Source organism: Geotrypetes seraphini, chromosome 11, assembly GCF_902459505.1.
Source record: "Geotrypetes seraphini chromosome 11, aGeoSer1.1, whole genome shotgun sequence".
NCBI lineage: Eukaryota > Metazoa > Chordata > Amphibia > Gymnophiona > Dermophiidae > Geotrypetes > Geotrypetes seraphini.
Genome location: NC_047094.1, coordinates 115,207,678 through 115,226,834, shown reverse-complemented (window position 1 = coordinate 115,226,834; position 19,157 = coordinate 115,207,678). Strand labels below are relative to the sequence as shown.

Sequence of the window (19,157 nt, the reverse complement as noted above, 5' to 3'; positions counted from 1 at the left end):
TGTTTCAGGCTGTATTAATGATAGAAAGAAACAACTGAAGCAGCTCTGTGTACAGAAGAAGATTTAATGATTCCCAGGAGAAACTGTCAGCACCATGCATATTGTTCATCCCAGGTTTCCAGAAGCAAGAACATCCTTTTATTACAAGAGATTGTCGAGTCTTGTGACTAAATGTGAAGAAAGGATGATGGTTGAATAATTAAAATATTTCATTATTATGCTTTATAATCAATGGAAAGCACCTAATGGTGTGCTACCAAGTAACCGAAAGAGCCTTCTATGAATGAAGATGAGCTGTTTCTATTTTTTTTTAAATTCACTTTCAGTGATGCTAATAATCAGAATATACAGACACAAATTACAAGTGGAAGCAGAATATATAAATCTAAGATGCTTGCTTCACAGGCAGCCACAAGACAACTCCATCACAGCTGAGAACTTAAAGGCAATAGGTTCTTTCAGTCAGGCATTATTTATTGTTGTGGAAAATTTTCTCTCATCGCCACATTTAAACAGGATGTGAACAGTTCATGTTGTCTATTTTCCTTCTTTGGTAGAGGAATTTGTATTTAGTTATTACTAACCAATGACAGGGTAGTTTTCAATATCTTCAGTAACATCTGAGCTCTCCAAAATTAATTAAGTAGATTACTTACAGGACACTAAGGCTAACAAAACAGAGAAATGTCAGGGCACCGGGGTTACTTGGTGCCCTTCAGTTTGTCAGACTTTGAATGTAACTGGATAAACAGTTAAAGAGAGATTAGGTGAGGGGACACTTTATAAGGCCATATTTCCAACAATAAATTAAGCTAAATACCTGTTGATACAAATCCAGTTCTTAGCGGCTGTTGTAAACGGGTTCCCCCTTCTTCTCCCCAGAACTTTTGTATGAAACTAGAAGCACAACAGGGACAGTCAAAGGTTTCAGTAAATGTTTTGTTGCTCAGAGTCCTTTCATATCATTACACTTTTAAATAAGTTGTCTGTCCTGCTGCACAGCTCTCATTTCCTCTGGTCTCAGGGGTGTCAGTCTAAAGCCTTTCAGTTCTGGTTTACCTGCAGAACAAAAGGAAAGGAGAAATTAAGTTCTTACCTGCTAATTTTCTTTTTTTTAGACTTTCCAGACCTGTACACCTTCGCTGATGGGTAATACCTCATTATGACCAGCAGGTGGAGACTGAGACAAAAACTTTTGGTTGCAATTCAAGTAGCTGTGCTTCACCCTAATCTGACTAGTCTGCCAAATAGCCAAGCAGAACTAAACAGTGCTAATTATAACAGTAACACACTCCAAACGGGAGTAACAATGAACATAGAACAATACTGTTGGAAGATGCAGAGAGAAGCCCCTTCAGCAAAGATCTCTTCAGCAAAGATCCCCACAGCTCGCCTGCTACACCAGCTCAGCCAAAGCCACTATTCTTGCTATCTTGCCGGCCCTAGAAAAATAATAGAACCCGCAAAAAAATCTCACTATTCACACAAAAACAAAAAACAGACAGATAGGGAAAGTCTCAAAGAAAGAAAATTAGCAGGTAAGAACCTAATTTCTCCTTCTTTATTATTACTTTTTTCTATCCCAGACTGGTACAGCTTCACTGATGAGATGTACCAAAGCAGTGCCCATCATGGGTGGGACCCTTGGAGGGCCACCACCAGAACATGCTCACCAAACACCGAGTCCCGACGCGTCTGAATGTCCACATGGATGTCGTACAAAGAAATACAGCTTTACAAATTTCCACTGGTGGCACAAGCAAACTCAGCCCAAGAAGCTGCCTAACCCCGAATGGAATGAACCTTGAGAAATTCCGGACAGACTTCTGAAGAAGATGCGCAAAAGCAATAGTCTCCTTGATCCAGCGTGCAATGGTAGACTTGGAAGCACCATCCCTCTTACGAGGACCCACTAAGAGGACAAAAAGATGATCCAACTTTCGGAAGGCCTGGGTCCGCTGACCATAAGAGCGAAGTATCTGACAGACATCCAACTTCTGCAACTGCCTCTGCCCCAAAGAGCCCTCCCAACAATCCAAAACTAGGAGGATCACAGACTGATTGACATGAAAAGGCGAACCCACCTTCAGCGGAAAGGAAGGAACAGGCCACAGCATATTACACTCCCTAAAAAACTTCAAGAAGGGAGGCTTACAAGAGAAAGCCTGCAGCTCAGAAACGCATCTCACAGAAGAAATAGCCACCAAAAAGACTGCTGTAAGAGTAAGGTCCTTCAACAAGCAGGGACTCAAAGGGAGGGCACACAGTCACGGACAAGACCAGATTAAGACCCCCAAGCCAGAACAGAAGGCCGCACCGGAGGCCAAAGTAATTTAGCTGCCCTCAAAAAGCGAACCACATCTGGAATAGATTTAAGCACCTACCCTGTAGCAACCCGCATAAAACGGACAAAGCCACAAGTTGAACCTGGAGAAAAATCCAGGTCAGGCCCCTGTCCAGGACATCCTGCAAGAACTCCAAGATGTGAAGTAAAGAGGTGCAAAAGTAAATCACTCCTCAAAAAATACCTCAAACATGCACTTAAGCTCATAAGAGGAAAAACTTCCAGGATCACAAGAGTGGAGAATAACCTTTCATACCTAGGTGTTGCCGCTCAACAGCCAAGCCGTAAGACAAAAGGGACCCAGATCGAACATTGGAAAGGGGCCCTGAGTCAGAAGGGCGGGTGAGAGGGGCAGTGAAAGAAGATCTGCCATGAGAAGACAAACCAGATCCATGTACCATGGGTGCCTGGGCCAGTCCAGGGCCACCAAGATCATGCAGCTGAGGTGCAGAGCAATTTGAAGAACTTTATCTACCATCAGCCACAAAGGAAACACATACAGGAGGCCCGCTGTTGCATAGCAGAGCAAGCAATCCCTCAGCCTAAACATCCCTGTGCCGACTGAAGAACCAGGGCACTTTGGTGTTAACACTCGTGGTCATCAGGTCCATGACCGGCTGACCCCCAAGTCTGCACAACCAACCCAAAGACTATAGGACACTACTCTCCGAGATCTAGCACGGGACGCCTGAGGAAGTCCACCTGAACATTCTCCATTCCTACTATGTGGGAAGCCGAGATGTCCCGAAGATGAGACTCTGCCCAGGCTATGAGCAGAGCCACCTCCTGCGCCACCAGATGACTCCTGGTTCCCTCCTGACAATTGACATAGGCCACCACTGTAGCATTCTCTAGAGGATCCGGACAGATTTGCCCATCAACAGGGTCTGTAATGATAGCAACGCCAGACGGATGACTCTGGTCTCCAGAATATTGATCAACCAAGACGCCTCCTCTAAAGACAAGCTGCCCTGAGCAGAATGACCGAGACACTGAGCTCCCAAGCCAAGGAGACTGGCATCCATGAGAAGCACTGTCCATTGGGGCTGAACCAGACTCACTCCATGCAACAGAAGAGAAGACTGCAGACACCGAGACTGCGACGAACTAACCCCTGAAGAGGAAAGGGAGGTTCCAAAGCATACACCTGGGGTGACCACTGCTGAAGAAGAGTATACTGAAGCGGACAAAAGTGAGCCCGAGCCCATCTCACCACATCCAGGGAATCTGCCATCGACCCCAGGACCTGGCGAAAATCCTGCGCCCGAGGACACCGGGAACGTGAATCTGCAACTGGAACTGCAACTTGCTCACTCGGGCCTCTGAGAGGAAGACCCTCCCCAAGGAGGTGTCAAAGATAACCCCAAGGTACTCCAGGCGCTGAGATGGAGCCAACCGGCTCCTAACCCGAGAGCTCTCCTGAAGACTTTGCTTGGATCAACCAGTTATCTAGATAGGAGTGAACCAGAATGCCCTCCTTGCGCAAAGCCTTCGCCACGACCACCATAATCTTGGTGAACATCAGCAGAGCTGTGACCAGACCAAAAGGAAGTGCACAAAATTGATAGTGCTAGCCCAAATTGTAAAGCGAAGGAACCGCTGATGGGAGGCCCAAATCAGAATATGCAAGTAGACCTCCATCAGGTCGAGAGAAGCCAAGAATTCCCGACTGAACTGCCAGATTGACATAGCTCAGGGTCTCCATGCGAAAAAATGGAACTCGGAGAGCCCTGTTGACCCCCTTCAGATCCAGGATGGGACGAAAAGTCCCCTCTTTCTTGGGCACCATGAAATAAATGGATTACCTGCTGGTGAGGGGGCACTGGAACTACTGCTTTGAGATCTAGCAATCTTTGAAGCATATGGAAAAACCCGCTTCTTCCATGCCACATGACAAGGAGAAGCGAGAAAATGATCTGGCAATAAGTGGGCAAACACCAGAGCATAACCGTCCTGAATCACCTCCAGGACCCACTGATCCGTCATGATCGCTGCCCACGTCTGGTATAAATCTCGCAACCGGATGCCCTTCAGAATCAGGTGAGGCGTCGGCAAGGGTCATTGGGCGGGATGGGTGGCAGGGGAACTGGCGGAGGGATCACATCCCCACGATGGGCCCCACAAAAGGATATCAAACACAACAACAAAGGTGACCAATTGGTGTTCAATCTCTTTTATTGTGATGTACTCGACACGATCGTGTTTTGGTCCATAATGGCCTGCCTCAGGAGTCTTGTTGGAAATCAATTTGTGCAATTCTCATAAAATTTTTCAAAACATGCAACTCTGATGAACTGCGGACAGCAGCAGACGCTGTTCATCAGAGTTGCAGTCTACTAAAGCATGTGTTTGAAAAATTTTATGAGAACTGCATGAAGGAAGTCATCATGCCACTGTATCGTGCAATGGTGTGCCCGCATCTGGAGTACTGTGTCCAGTACTGGTCGCCATACCTCAAGAAGGACATGGCAGTACTTGAGGGAGTCCAGAGAAGAGCGACTAAACTGATAAAGGGTATGGAAAACTTCTCATATGCTGACAGGTTAAAAAAACTGGGGCTATTCTCCCTGGAAAAGCAGAGACTTAGAGGAGACATGATAGAAACCTTCAAAATCCTGAAGGGCATAGAAAAGGTAGACAGGGACAGATTCTTCACACTATGGGGAACCACAAGTACAAGGGGGCACTCGGAGAAATTAAAAGGGGGCAGGTTTAGAACAAACGCTAGGAAGTTATTTTTTACCCAGAGGGTGGTGGACACATAGAACGTGCTTCCGGAGGCCGTGATAGGCCAGAGCACGTTACAGGGCTTCAAAGAAGGTTTGGATAGGTTCCTAGAGGATAAGGGGATTGAGGGGTACAGATAGGAGTTGAGGTAGGTTATAGGAAGAGTCAGAGACCACTGCACAGGTGATAGACCTGAGGGGCCGCCGCGGGAGCGGACCGCTGGGCGTGATGGACCTCTGGTCTGACCCAGCGGAGGCAAATTCTTATGTTCTTAAGACTCCTGAAGCATGCCCTTATGGGCCAAAACACGATCGTGTCAAGTCCATCACAATAAAAGAGACTGAACACCAATTGGTCACCTTTGTTGTTGTGTTTGCTGTTCACTGGTGTGAAGGCAGTTTCTCCTGTTTGTTTCCAAGATCCCCCACAAAAGAACTGTATGTGCTGAAATGGACCCGGGAGGAACCGGAGGCCAGAAAAAAAATGGCCCTCGACCAGGGCAGTATCTGCGTAAATCACACAAAATGTCCCCAAGCAGCGCCACCTTGCTTGGGTGGGTGGGCATGGTCCTAAAGAAGACGAGGCACCTTAGAGTCCATTAAGGTCTGAACCAATTTGTCCAAATGCTCACCAACCAAGACCCCTGAAAGGGAAATTTTGTCAGCTGAGCCTCTGAGGCCGCATCCACCGACCAAATCTGCCATCAGAGAAATAAGAAGCATCCATCTCAATTTTGGTACTTCCTGCCCCACCAAGGACCAAGCATCAGATTCACAGTCAAGGACATGCTCGGCCCACTGAAAATAAGCTCGAGCGACCAGACTGCCACACATCGCCATTTGGACTGCAAGGGCAGTGACATCAAAATTTTATTTAAGGAGGGACTCCAACTTATGCTCCAAACATAGAACATATGCCCCGAACATAGAACATACAACATAGAAACATGACGGCAGATAAAGGTCAAATGGCCCATCTAGTCTGCCCATCCGCAGTAACCATTATCTCTTTCTCTCTCCAAGAGATCCCACGTGCCTATCCCAGACCCTCTTGAATTCAGACACAGTCTCTGTTTCCACTACCTCTTCTGGGAGACTGTTCCATGCATCTACCACCCTTTCTGTAAAAAAGTATTTCCTCAGATTACTCCGGAGCCTATCACCTCTTAACTTCATCCTATGCCCTCTCATTCCACAGCTTCCTTTCAAATGAAAGATACTCCCCTCATGCACACTTTTATTATGTAGGTATTTAAAAGTCTCTATCATATCTCCCCTCTCCCGCTTTCCTACAAAGTATACCGATTGAGATCTTTAAGTCTGTCCCCATACGCCTTATCAAGAAGACCACACACCATTTTAGTAGCCTTCCTCTGGACCGACTCCATCCTTTTTTTTATCTTTTTGTAGGTGTGGCTTTCAAGAATTGAATACAATATTCTAAATAAAGAGGCATCAATACCTTCTTTTTCCTACTGACCATACCTCGCCCTATGCAACCTAGCATCCTTCTAGCTATCGCCGTCACCTTTTCAACCTTTTGGCCATCTTAAGATCATCACATACAATCACACCCAAATCCCACTCTTCCATCATGCGCATAAGTTCTTCACCCCCTAAACTGTACCATTCCCACGGGTTTTTGCAGCCCAAATGCATGACCTTGCATTTCTTAGCATTAAATTTTAGCTGCCAAATTTCAGACCATTCTTCAAGCTTCGCCAGGTTCATGTTATTCATGTTATTCACACCATCTGGCGTGTCTACTCTATTGCAGATTTTCATATCATTCGCAAAGAGGCAAATCTTACCCAACAACCCGTTAGCAATATCATTTACAAAAATGTTAAAAAGAACAGGCCCAAGAACAGAACCTTGAGGCACACCACTGGTAACATCCCTTTTCTCAGAGCGATCTCCATTGATCACCACCCTCTGTCGCCTTCCACTCAACCAGTTCCTGCCCCAGCCCGTCACTTTGGAACCCATCCCAAGGACACTCGGTTTATTTATTAGGCATCTGTGTGGAACACTGTCAAAGGCTTTGCTAAAATCTAAACACACCACATCTAGCGCACATCCTCTATCCAATTCTCTGGTCACCCAGTCAAAGAAATTGATCAGATTTGTCTGACAATACCTACCTCTAGTGAATCCATGTTGCCTCCAGTCCTGTAATCCATAGGATTCCAGAAAGTTGACCATTCTCTGATTTAAAAGCGTTTCCATTAATTTGCTTACCACAGAAGTCAGACCGGCCTGTAATTCCCTACTTCTTCCTTACTTCCACTTTTGTGGAGAGGGACCACATCTGCCCTTCTCCAGTCCTCCGGTACCATTCCTGACTAGAGACTCATTGAAAAGGTCAGTCAGTGTAGCTACCAGAACTTCCCTAAGTACCTTCAGCACCCTCGGATGTACACCATCCGGCCTCGCTTTGTCTACCTTTATTTTAGCTAGCTCCTTACGAACACATCCCTCTGAAAATCGATCAGGGTCTATTACTCCTCCATCCCTATTTATGTTTGTCTTCAGTGGTCCACTCCCAGCGCTGCGGTGAACACAGAACAGAAATATTTGTTAAGCAATTCGCCATTTTCTTTATCAGCTTCTACATATTCCTCTCCTTCACCTTCGAGTCGCACAATGCCACTTTTGCACTTCTTTCTATCACTAATATATCTTTATAAATGCCTTGTCTCCCCGTTTTACCATGTCAGCTATTTTTTCTTCCATTTGCATCTTTGCTTTCCTCATTACACGACCAGCCTCTCTTAACTTTTCCAGATATTTTTGCCTGTCTTCCTCTTTCTGCGATTTTTTTTGTAGTTTATGAAAGCTAACCTCTTATTCCTTACCTTCTCAGCTACTACTTTTGAGAATCAAAGTAACCTTCTTTTCCTCTTACTTTTACTTACTTGCCTCACAAAAAGGGTTGTTGCCCTTACAATCGCTCCTTTCAGTTTTGCACACCGCATTTCCACGCCTTCCAGACGTTCCCACACAGACAATTCCTTGACGTAAACCCCCATCCAAACAAAGTTAGTTTTTTTAAAGTCTAGAACCTTTGCTTTTGAATGAGACCTCTCTATACCCATCTTAATATTAAACCGTACCATGCAGTGATCACTGGATGCCAGATGATCACCCACTATAACATCAGAAACACTTTCCCTGCTTGTAAGCATTAAGTCCTGTATGATCCCATCCCACGTGGGTTCCATTACCAACTGCTGGAACAGTTCTCCTTGGAGAGAATCCAGGATATCCCTACTTTTAGAAGACCCCGCAATAGAGATACCCCAATCAACATCTGGCATGTTAAAATCACCTATTGGTAAGACTTCCCCTTTTTTAGAGATATTCTGAATGTCTATTATTAAATCTTTTATCTACTTCTTCCGTCTGTGAAGGAGGCCTGTATATCTCACCAGTGTAAATATATTCACCATTCCCTCTTTCCAAATTGATCTATGGTGCTTATGCCTTGCTCTGCAGATCCTGCAATTTTGTGGCTTTAATATGATCTTTAACATATAACGTTACTACCCTCATTTTCTTCCTTCCCTGTCTTTCCTGAGCAGATTATAGCCCGGTATAACTGCATCCCAGTCATGGTTCTACGTGAACCACATCTCCGTGATTGCCACTATATCCAACTCCTCTTCTTCCACATAGCTTCTAGATCCAGAATCTTGTTTCCCATACTTCGTACATTAGCATATACTGCTTTCCAGACATTGCCCCTTTTCCCCATCCTTGTAGAGGTATTCAGTGATTTACTTACCTGAGGGCTTATACTCACCCGGGAGCTTTGATCACAGTAGAACAGCCCTCAACAGGCACTATATGCCACTTTGCAACAGCCGAAACCATCGCGTCCACCACTGGCGACTTCAAGGTATCCCTATCCCCATCTAGGATGGGTTAGACGGGCCATAGAAAGCGCAAAATGAAAGGGTGCCTCAGGCACTGTCCACTGCGTAAGCACAATATCCCGAATATCCTGATGTATAGGAAAAGAGAGGGATGCTGAACAGATCCCCTGAAGCAAGGGGTCTATCACCTTCTCATCTTCCTCGAAACGCAACACCAAAGAGACCTGAAGAATAACCTCCTGGAGCTCTTCTCACTGAAAGATGGCATCCTGACGCATCCTCGCCAGCTGGCAAAACCGAAAAACCTCCACCAGTGGCATCTTTCCTTCCAAGAGGATCCTGGAGGTCTCCTAAAAGGTCCAAGTTCTCCTCAAGAGAAAACTGCTACCCAGAGAAAAAAAATATTGCCCCAAAAGACCCTCGGCCACTTGGACTGGTGCTGAAGGGGGTCCAACTGGAGTGGATGTGGAGGGAAACCCCTGCCCCCCCCCCCCCAAGACACCCGGAGCTGAAGTACCCCCAGTCACTTGAATATATGCCTTCCACAAGGCTAAAACAAAATCAGGGGGAAAAACCTCTGGCGGCCAAATTGGACTCACTGCAAAAGCAGAGGTCTTAGTAGAAACCTTCCCCCTTTTCTCCACTACAAGGGGGAGGTCACCTGAGGCTGCAGACAAAATGGGAGGTGCTTCCCGCCAAAATCTGAACAAGTCAACCAAAAAAAATGCCCCCGAGGCCTGTAGCGGCTGAAAAGCCTGAACCGCCCCAGCCGCTAAAGCAGGTAAGCCAGCATCAGCTGATATGGAGTCCCCAGCAGCTCTGGGGGTAAGGGAAACCTTATTTCCTTGACCATCGGTGACTGGGGGAATCCCTGAATGGGCGGTGAGGGAAGCTTGGACTTCCCCTCCTTCATCTGCCGATGTGCGAGGAACTCATGAAGGGGTCCCTGGACGCCGGCACCCAAAGCCGACGAGGATTCCCCTTCACGGCAGCCAGCACACCGCAAGCACTGGCCGCCCAAATCGACCTTGCGTTTGGAGCACAATGAGCACTTTTTCCCTTTAAAAGTGCTCATTGTGCAACATGTGACCTAGCTAAGGGAAAAAGTGCTGATTAGCAATAAAACAGGAATAGAATAGAAGGCTTCCTTCAGACTGGCACTGCCTCAGGATTATTATTATTTTTTTTCAGAACTGACTCTACTGGTTCTCTAAGCCATATGCCTTGCTGGTATCGGTGGCAAGTCTTACAGCTGAAGCACGTCTAGAAAAAATATGGGGAGGTGGAGGAAGGGGAAGAGGGACTCAACTTATGACCCGTTGAGTGTGACATCTCCAAGGTCGGACAGACCCCCAAACAAGCTCTGTCTGGCACCAGAAAGTGACATGAAGGCCACTATGCAAATTCCAACAGGCCTACACTAACCCAGGGAAGCCAGCAATATCTTACCCCTGCTGAGACTGAGAGAAGACTGGTCAGATTAGGGGAAAGCACAGCTACTTGTATTGCAACCAAATGTTTTTGTCTCAGTCTCCACCTACTGGTCATAATGAGGTATTACCCATCAGCGAAGCTGTACGACTGGAAAGGTGATAAAGAAACAGCATTTACATTAAATGGGAACAGAACCAGCAGTTCAGACAAAGCTCCCTTTTAGGGACTATGACAAGCACCACTTTTCCTCAACCTGAGACCATGGAACCATTCCTATCCTCAAGGTGTCATTCTCTCCAACTCACAGCCAGGGAGCAGTCTCATCTCTGAGTAAATCAGCTAAGGAAAAATAATTCTTATAGGGCCAGACTTCATTTTATTACGCAGTAAAAATTCAATTGTCTCATCTCTCCAGACTAGTGAGTATGTACTTTCTCTGCCCTTAGTGAGTTTTATACCTGGGACAATGCAAGGTTAAGTGAGTTGCCTCGGGTCACAAGGAGCTGCAGACCCTTATCATTCTCAACCTCTTTACACTATTCTTTCAACAGTTGCAGGTAGAAGAGATGCCTGGGATCTTGTGTCCAATTCCTATTTATTTATATCAGTTTACCATGTAAACCCCAAGAGAACTCTACAATCATTCTTAAATTTTTCAGATTAGGTTTGGAAACCCATATTTTCATGAGCATTAGAGCTGTTGTGAGCCATCTCCTATGTGACACAGTTCCTATTTCCAACAGAGTCAGATCCTTTGGTAAGATACCTGTTCTAACTGTAGTTACAATGCTATAGCCATAGCATTAATCTATATTAAGTCTTTTATGTCTTCATCGCTGAGCTGAAGATCAGGGCCATCAGAGATCTTCGTAAAATCAGGATTTATTTCCAGATCAGTATTAGAAACAAGCATTTTTCCAATGGGACATGCCCATTTGTTGTTGCTTAATGTCTTGCCATCTAAACAGTTACCAAGTGCCTGTAGGGTAGATCACCTGGGTGCAGGTTACAGATAATCTACACCAGTTTCCTTCATAGGTTCTCAAAATAACGCATCACTCCTCCTTCCCAAACAGTGTTTACATTACAGAAATCACCTCCAAAAGTTTGAGGAGTTTTACCTGCTCCTTTTTCAGCCATGCAACCAAATTATCAGCAATTATTTCTGCATGAGTCTTCTCTTTAGCTACTTTTGCAGAACAAAATTCCATAGATAAATTCCATAGATAACTTCTCCATACAAACTGTGTAATGTTCCTCTTGTCACCATACCTGGATACATTTTGCCATTCTCTTCTGCATTTAACATGACCCTAGTGTAATCACAAGACCATCAAAGAAAATGCAACTGATACCATTCTGTTGCAGTTCCTTTTCAAACTGCACATCCCAGTTTTTTTATGATTCCCACCTGAGCCCTCTTCATATTGTTGTGATCGTGTGAGGAGCCCTGCATCAATCCGGACCAATTCACTTACCTCTCTGCCGAGCCGATTCCGATCTGCGCATGCAAATGAGGGGAACGGCATGCAAAGTGGACAGGGACGCTATTCACTACACAAATTTTGCAAAACGACTGGGCTGGCCAATCAACCCCAGAAGTGACTGCAGGGACCAGTCGCAAATGTCCTTTCCCACTCTCCAGCTCCATTGCTGCCCTGCTCTATGCTGTCCCGATCTCCCTGCCTTTACTCTGCAGAAGCACTGGATTGTTTAGCTCAGGGGTGCCCACACTTTTTGGGCTTGTGAGCTTCTTTTAAAATGACAAAGTCAAAAAAATCTGCCAACAATAAAATTAAAACACAAAGCACACTGAAAGGCAGAGAAAATGTTAATTATCATTTATATTCCAGGGTTGTTTCAAAGAGGTCAAGGCAGATGACTCTATGCAATGTCACCTCAGTAACAACCATACAAAAATAGACAAATATACCCCCTCCCTTTTTACTAAACCACGATAGCAGTTTTTAGCGCAGGGAGCTGCGCTGAATACCCCGCGCTGCTCTCGACGTTCATAGGCTCCCTGCATTAAACATTTGCTATTGTGGTTTAGTAAAAGGGAGCCATAGTGCAAAATATAGACGGCAGATATAAATTCTCAAAACTGACACATTTTGATCACTAAATTGAAAATAAAATCATTTTTCCTACCTTTGTTGTCTTGTGATTTCTTGAGTCTCTGGTTGCACTTTCTTCTTCTGACTATGCATCCAATATTTCTTCCCTTCTTTCAGCCTCCTGTATGCTTCCTCTCCTCTAGAGCTCATTCTTTCCCCCAACTTTTTATTTCTTTTTCCCTGCCCCCTTCTTTCTTTCTATCTCCCTGCCTCCCTTTCTCTTTTTCTTTCTCTCTCTCCATGCCCCCTTTCTTTCTGTCTCCCTGTTCCCCTTTCTTTCTGTTTCCCTTCTTTCTTTGTCTCCCTGCTCCCTCCTTCTTTCTGTCTCCCTGCTGCCCCCTTTCTTTCTTTCTCCCTCCCTGCCCTCCCCCAAGCCACTAGGTTTGCCACCGCTGCCATTGGGGAACAGGCCCCCAAGTCACTGCCGCCCCAAGCTCTCCCTGCAGAAGCGTCACGCTGACCAGCATTCCACTCCCCGACGTCAATTCTGACGGAGAGGAAGTTCCGGGCCAGCCAGGCAGCGATTGGCTGGCCCAGAACTTCCTCTCCGACGTCAGAATTGTCGTCAGGGAGAGGAATGCTGGTCTGTCCTGCCATAGCCCAGGCCAGTGGATGTTGGAGAGGAACCGCTCTTGCTTTTTTTTTTTTTTTTTTTAAATGACCAATGATTAGGGTGAGTCTGCTATAACAACAGCGTTGCTGAAAATAGTGCTCTGGCAACACAGATCTTTTTTTTTCTTCTCCACTGGTTTTTGCAGTTCGATTTATTTATATGAGTGGTGCCTTCCCCAGCAGAAGAGAACGAATCCTTTTGTATGTTAACATGGTATAGTAAATCTACTCTGATCCTCAACTTATAGTGCTCACCCCATCACTGCTATAGAGCAGCTTACTAATGGGCCCGGTGCAAGCATGAGCATCACGTTATGTCTCAAACACAAAGACCCTTTATATACAGTCCTCGGACTGGGGTGCCACTTGCTCAGATCTCCTCCCCGCAGCTGTGGATGCTGCAAGTTTCAAGTTTATTAGGATTTTATATACTGCCTATCAAGGTTATCTAAGCGATTTTTTTTTACAATCAGGTACTCAAGCATTTTCCCTATCTGTCCCGGTGGGCTCACAATCTATCTAACGTACCTGGGGCTATGGAGGATTGAGTGACTTGCCCAGGGTCACAAGGAGCAGCGCGGGGTTTGAACCCACAACCCCAGGGTGCTGAGGCTGTAGATGGGGCATTCGTTCCTCTCAAGACCCAAGTTACAGGAAGGGTGAATCCTGCTACTGCAGCCAAGCATCTTCTAGCACTCACCCTGCTGCAGGTCCTGGTGATCGTACCAGGGCTCATCGTCCTTGATCTCGAACTCCTCCACGATGCTGTCCGTCAGCATGCTCGCCACACGGCTCACGGGTGAAAGAGACGCTCCTGAAAGCTCGCATGCGCTGACAGCCACCTCAGACTGCAGCTCTTACAGAAGCCGCAAAATCACTCCGCCCCCCTCCATGGCCCAAACACTCCTGAAAAGGCCCGAACAAAACTGCCCCGAGTTCAAAGAGCTGCAATGTGGCACTCCTTAAGGAGCGATCGCGACACTCCGGCGTCACTACAAACCCTGCTTCTGCAGGGAGAGCTTGGGGCGGCGGTGGGGGACGTTGGGGAGAGGAAGGTTGATCGGCCCGGTAGATCAGAACAACAACATGAGCTCCGCGATCGACTCACGTTGCCTTCCTGATCTACTGGTCGATCACGATCGACGTATTGGGCACCCCTGGTTTAGCTCATCTCGCCGCCCTGCTCCTGCCTTCCTTTACTCTGCAGAAGCCGACTCTCCTCTTACCGCCCTGCTCTCTGCCCCAACTCGCCGCCCTGCTCTCTGCCCCGAATCCAACCTCCCCCTGCTCTCTGCGGCCCAGACTGATCTCTACTACCCCAACTCTTCTGCTCTCTGCCTCCTTCCCTGCAGTGCAAGTCTGCAAGTTTAAAGCATGGCTGCACTACGCCCTAAGTGCCTGATTGTAGTGGCCGAATCTCTCTGATCCCACGGGCTCCAAGTCTTTCCATACCTAAACGACTGGTTGATCAAGGCTGTATCCTCTCAGGAAGTGGTCCAAGCAACATCGCAGACCATCTCTTTTCTTCAGGTTCTAGGATTCTAAGTCAACTTCCACAAATCACATCTAATTCCGACTCAACGTCTTCAATTCATTGGAGCTATCCTAGACACATAAGAACATAAGATTTGCCACTGCTGGGTCAGACCAGTGGTCCATTGTGCCCAGCAGTCCACTCACGTGGCGGCTCTTAGGTCAAAGACCAGTGCCTTTTTTGAAACGGACATTACTTGAGTATGTTCTGTTCCAGTAGGAACTTATCCAACCTTGTCTTGAATCCTTGCAGGGTGCTTTCCCCTATAAAAGCCTCCGGAAGAGCGTTCCAGGTATCTACCATTCTCTGAAGAACTTCTTTACGTTTGTATGGAATCTCACATTACAACAAGCATATTGGAGACTCTAGTGTTATTTCTGTACTGATTTATTGTTCTTTTTCAATAAAACAGACTTGACTATTATCAGTGTATTATTGCCGAGTGTGAAAACATAAAAGTTATAGCTATACTACGAAGAAATTTGCCTCATTAAGCAAAAATGGAGCTTTATGTAACTGGTGGCTTTGAGGGTCCCCCAGGGTGGGCTTTAAATTTTTTTTTTAAGTATTTTCTGATCAAGCACAATCAAATTCATGGGAAAAATCTAAATGCACATAGATTTTCCAACTTTTGCTTTTTCTGGACAACTGTACTTGTGTATGGCTAGCAGCAAAAAGAAAGGAGGAATTATGTAGATTTGCCAAACTTCAACTTTGCTTCTTTTCACAACATTTGTGGGTATTTTGTTCTGCTGTTTAGGTCTAATTATGAATTTTGGGTAATTAAACAAGTGTTCTGCCTTCCTTTGGTTTATAAAATACAATATCAGGTTGTACCTTGTGCTTCATACAGAAAGTTCACCTTTATCTTTAACTCTGTTTGAAGTCTTGCAGTCTCTTCATCCAGGTATTCCTGGTCTATAAATTTGAGGGGGACAGAAACCAAAAATTACCTGCAAAGCTCAAGACATCCCAGATACAGATAGGAAAATGCATATTCTGATAACTGACTACTATTGCTGTAGTTATTTTTAGGAGAAAAGTATGGCTGCCTGGGCTTCAAGTCTTTTATTTCTTCAAAGGGCTCACATATGCCTGATTTAAAGATCATTTCCTCCAAGGAACTTAGAGCAGAGAAACATTATACGAGGGGAGTTCAATAATTTATCTTTGCATGAAAGAAAGTAGCAAGTGTGTTGAAGTAAGTCTGACATGTCTCAAGGTTACTCATGCACAGCTGTGGCTCAGTGCGAGTCTAACATTCCAAAAGACAGGATGTCAGGATTCCTTGTGCAAATCAAGCAAGAAACTGCTAGATTTGGAGCACAGATCAGTGATAAAATGTCTCACAAAAGGAAAAAAGCCAAAGGAGATCCATGAACGCATGACTACAGTTTATGTTGAGTCTGCACCATCATCCTACAAAGTAAAATTTTGGAGCAATCTGTTTAAGTGGGGTAGAGAGTCCATTGAAGATAACCCTCACACTGGATGGCCTGTGGAAACAACTTCCACAGAAAAGTGTAAGAAAGGCGAGGATTTAATTTTGTCAGACAGACAAATTAAAGTTTCCTGAATATCTAAAGAAATGGGCATCTCAGCAGGTATAGTTTGGAAAATAATTCATGAAAAGTTTGGGAATGTCCAAAGTTAGTGCAAGATGGGTTCCAAGAATGATGACGCCACGTCAGAAGGTTATGTGAGGCTCCAGTGCTGTCAGGAAAACTTGGAGATGATCCATGAAGATCAAGTGATTTTTTTCCATCATTTGGTGACTGGAGATGAGACTTGGGTCTATTACAGAGATCCTGAGTCCAAAATGGAGTCAATGCAGTAGAAGAACAAGTCATCCCCCACAACAAAAAAGTTCAAGACAGAAAAATCTGCAGGCAAAGTTATGGCAACTATCTTCTGGGATGATGAAGGACTTTTGCTTCTGGAGTTCATGCACACAAGACAACCATAACTGGGGAGAGTTAGGAGTTATGTCAACACAACCATCACTTTGCGAGAGTCAATCAAGGAGAAAAGTTGAGGAAAACTCACAGCAGTCATGCTGCTTCTTCATAACAATACATTGGTGTACATTACAACAATCACAGGATGACAGCCAAGAATGTGGGTTTCAGTAGCTCAACCATCCACCCCTACAGTCCTGACCTGGCTCCCTCGGATTATTTCCTGTTCCGAGTTTTGAAGAAATCTCTCTGTGGATAGCAGTTTTCAAGTGATGAAGTCAAGGAAGCTGTGATATCCTGGTTTGAAGGTCAAACAGAAGAATTATTTTCAAAGGGGTTAAAGTATTTGCAAGAAAAGTGTATGAACTGCATTGAAAAAAAATTTTTTAAAATTTTGAAAACTCCTTCCTACTGAGGTAGATAAATTATTGAACATCTCTCGTATTACTATACTCTCAAGTCCTGAAGCTCTGGCATCTGTGGTTGAAACAAGTCATTATATAGAAAATGAATTCACAGAGAAGAAAAGAGAAAGGTTCTCAAACAAAAAAATGTTGCTGGGGTTTGTTAATTATGATGCTTTTAATAAAAATGATTTGAACTGAAAATGTCAAAAAAACACTGATACCTACCTATCTGGATCATATCTCTTATCTTGGTTTTTGGAAACTGGATAAACATGTTCCCAAAGCAAACCATTAACATATCTGAAATGAAATTTGACAAAAGAATGAATACATTTTATCACATTTTTCCATATTATATGAGGGCTATTTATATTCTTCCAATATATATACTGTACCCCCTTGTTATGATCTGATTTGTAATTAATTCAACTGACAACTTTTTACACCTTACATCAAAGAAGTATACAAATAAAAATCAAGCAGAAAACTGTTGTTATACATACAAAACATAAATACAATAGTCTGTTATGTCCCTTCCAGATTCAGTACACTAGGTGTACAATCCCTTTCCATAATCTGGGATTGCAGAAATCATAACACTTTTGTGAACACATACTCCTCCCACCTTAGAGAGAGAGAGTCAGCCCCCTGCAATTTCAATTTCTGCAAGCAATCTATACAGAAGTCTTCTGCTCTGCTTCTTTTTCTTTGCTTAAGTTTGTCTTTTTTGGTGGCTTCAGTGCTGTGAGACCCCTTTCCAGTGATCCTCTGTTGGAGGAGCCAGACTGCTGCTTCACAGAGAAATTCAGTGGATCTGTGGAGCCAGCCTGCTGTACGCCACCCTTCTCAGACTTGGGGGTCCATTCCCTGGGAATTTGCTTGCCCTCTGACCTTGTCAGGGGTTTAAGCACAGGCTATATGTGTCTTGAGTAAAAGACCCTTAAGCTGTGTTTCCCACCTGTAGGTACATGGAGTGGTTTAATGGGGGCAGAGGTTAGTCAAGTTTGGTCATTTGAAACAGTTTCCAAGGCAGAAAATCCTTTCCTCCAGCTGCAGTTTATACAGAGCTGACAGGCAGGCACTGCACAGACTGTAAGCACACCTCCATTATTTCCTATGGGAGCATTGGGAGTCATCTGTGGAACACAGTAAAACTCTTTTTTCCAAGTTTCTAAGGGTAGGGTTCAGGTCTCCCACCTCCCCAAATTACTATTTTTTATTTTCAGATTTTGTTTACTTTTGGCATGAATTCGCTGGCTGCGCCATCTTGGATTTTTACTGATCTTTTTTTCATTTTATTTCATTTCTGCCTCAAAACCCCTCAATTTGATAAAAAATCACTTTGGGGGGGTCACGTGATGCTGAGCTAGAGAGCAGACGTGTGTGCCACTTTCTTTGCACCGGCATATTAAACTTTTTTTTCTTGGGTGGTTTGCTGTCCCAAACTTCTGCCCTGTACTCTTGGACTCTGGTGGATTGGCAATGACACACCCAAAATGGCAACTAAAACTCTATGGAAAGACAAAGAGAAAGGGAAAGCGCTGGATCTCAAAATGGCTGACGGGGCAGTTCCTGAGACCTGTACAGTTGGCTCAGCGTGGGTCCAGGAAATTGTTACCGAGGTGAAGGGGGCCATAAAATCATTTTTGGATTCTCACTTGCAGGTAATAACAGACAAGTTGGACATAGTGGATGGCTGTTTGGAATCCCTCACGGGGGAGTTCTCGGCCTGTTGCCAGAGTCTTGGCGCTGGAGGACATGACCAACCTGAAAAGTTGGATGACATCAAGAATCGTTTGCACAGGGGCAACCTGCAACTCATGGGCCTCCTGGAATCCATCGCAGAAACGAAGCTCCGGGGGTTTTTGAAACGTGGTTAGTGGAATCATTAGCGTTGCAGTCGATGGCGGGGCCTCTGCACATTGAGCAGGCACACCGGTTGGGCCGAAGTGCACACTAGGGGGAAGACCTTATGTAATAATCTTGTGATCGAGGTGAAGGAGGCCATAAAATCATCTTGCAAGTGATAACAGACAAGTGAGATTTAGTGGATGGCCACTTGGAATCCCTCATGGGGGAGTTCTCAGCCTATTGCCAGAGAGACTCGACGCTGGAAGACGACATGGCCAACCTGAAAAGTTGGATGA

At 45.1% G+C, this 19,157-nt stretch overlaps 2 protein-coding genes across 12 annotated transcripts in view; one reads left to right on the top strand and one right to left on the bottom strand.

Annotated features, from left to right (window-relative positions):
- TTLL9 (tubulin tyrosine ligase like 9) overlaps positions 1 to 529 on the top strand; it is a 198,731-nt gene extending 198,202 nt beyond the window's left edge. For all 5 annotated transcript variants that reach the window (XM_033963248.1, XM_033963243.1, XM_033963247.1 and 2 more), the window contains one exon: positions 9 to 529. In XM_033963248.1, coding sequence (XP_033819139.1) covers positions 9 to 18 — 10 coding nt within the window. In that variant the 3' untranslated portion in view covers positions 19 to 529. The remainder of the gene's footprint in view (positions 1 to 8) is intronic.
- Positions 47 to 19,157, bottom strand: part of PDRG1 (p53 and DNA damage regulated 1) — an 85,861-nt gene continuing 66,750 nt past the window's right edge. For 6 of the 7 annotated variants that reach the window (XM_033963255.1, XM_033963253.1, XM_033963256.1 and 3 more), the window contains 3 exons: positions 17,236 to 17,310; positions 15,483 to 15,563; positions 47 to 1,059 (listed from right to left, as the gene is read on the bottom strand). In XM_033963255.1, coding sequence (XP_033819146.1) covers positions 974 to 1,059; positions 15,483 to 15,563; positions 17,236 to 17,310 — 242 coding nt within the window. In that variant the 3' untranslated portion in view covers positions 47 to 973. The remainder of the gene's footprint in view (positions 1,060 to 15,482; positions 15,564 to 17,235; positions 17,311 to 19,157) is intronic. The other variant, XM_033963259.1, reaches the window with a different exon arrangement.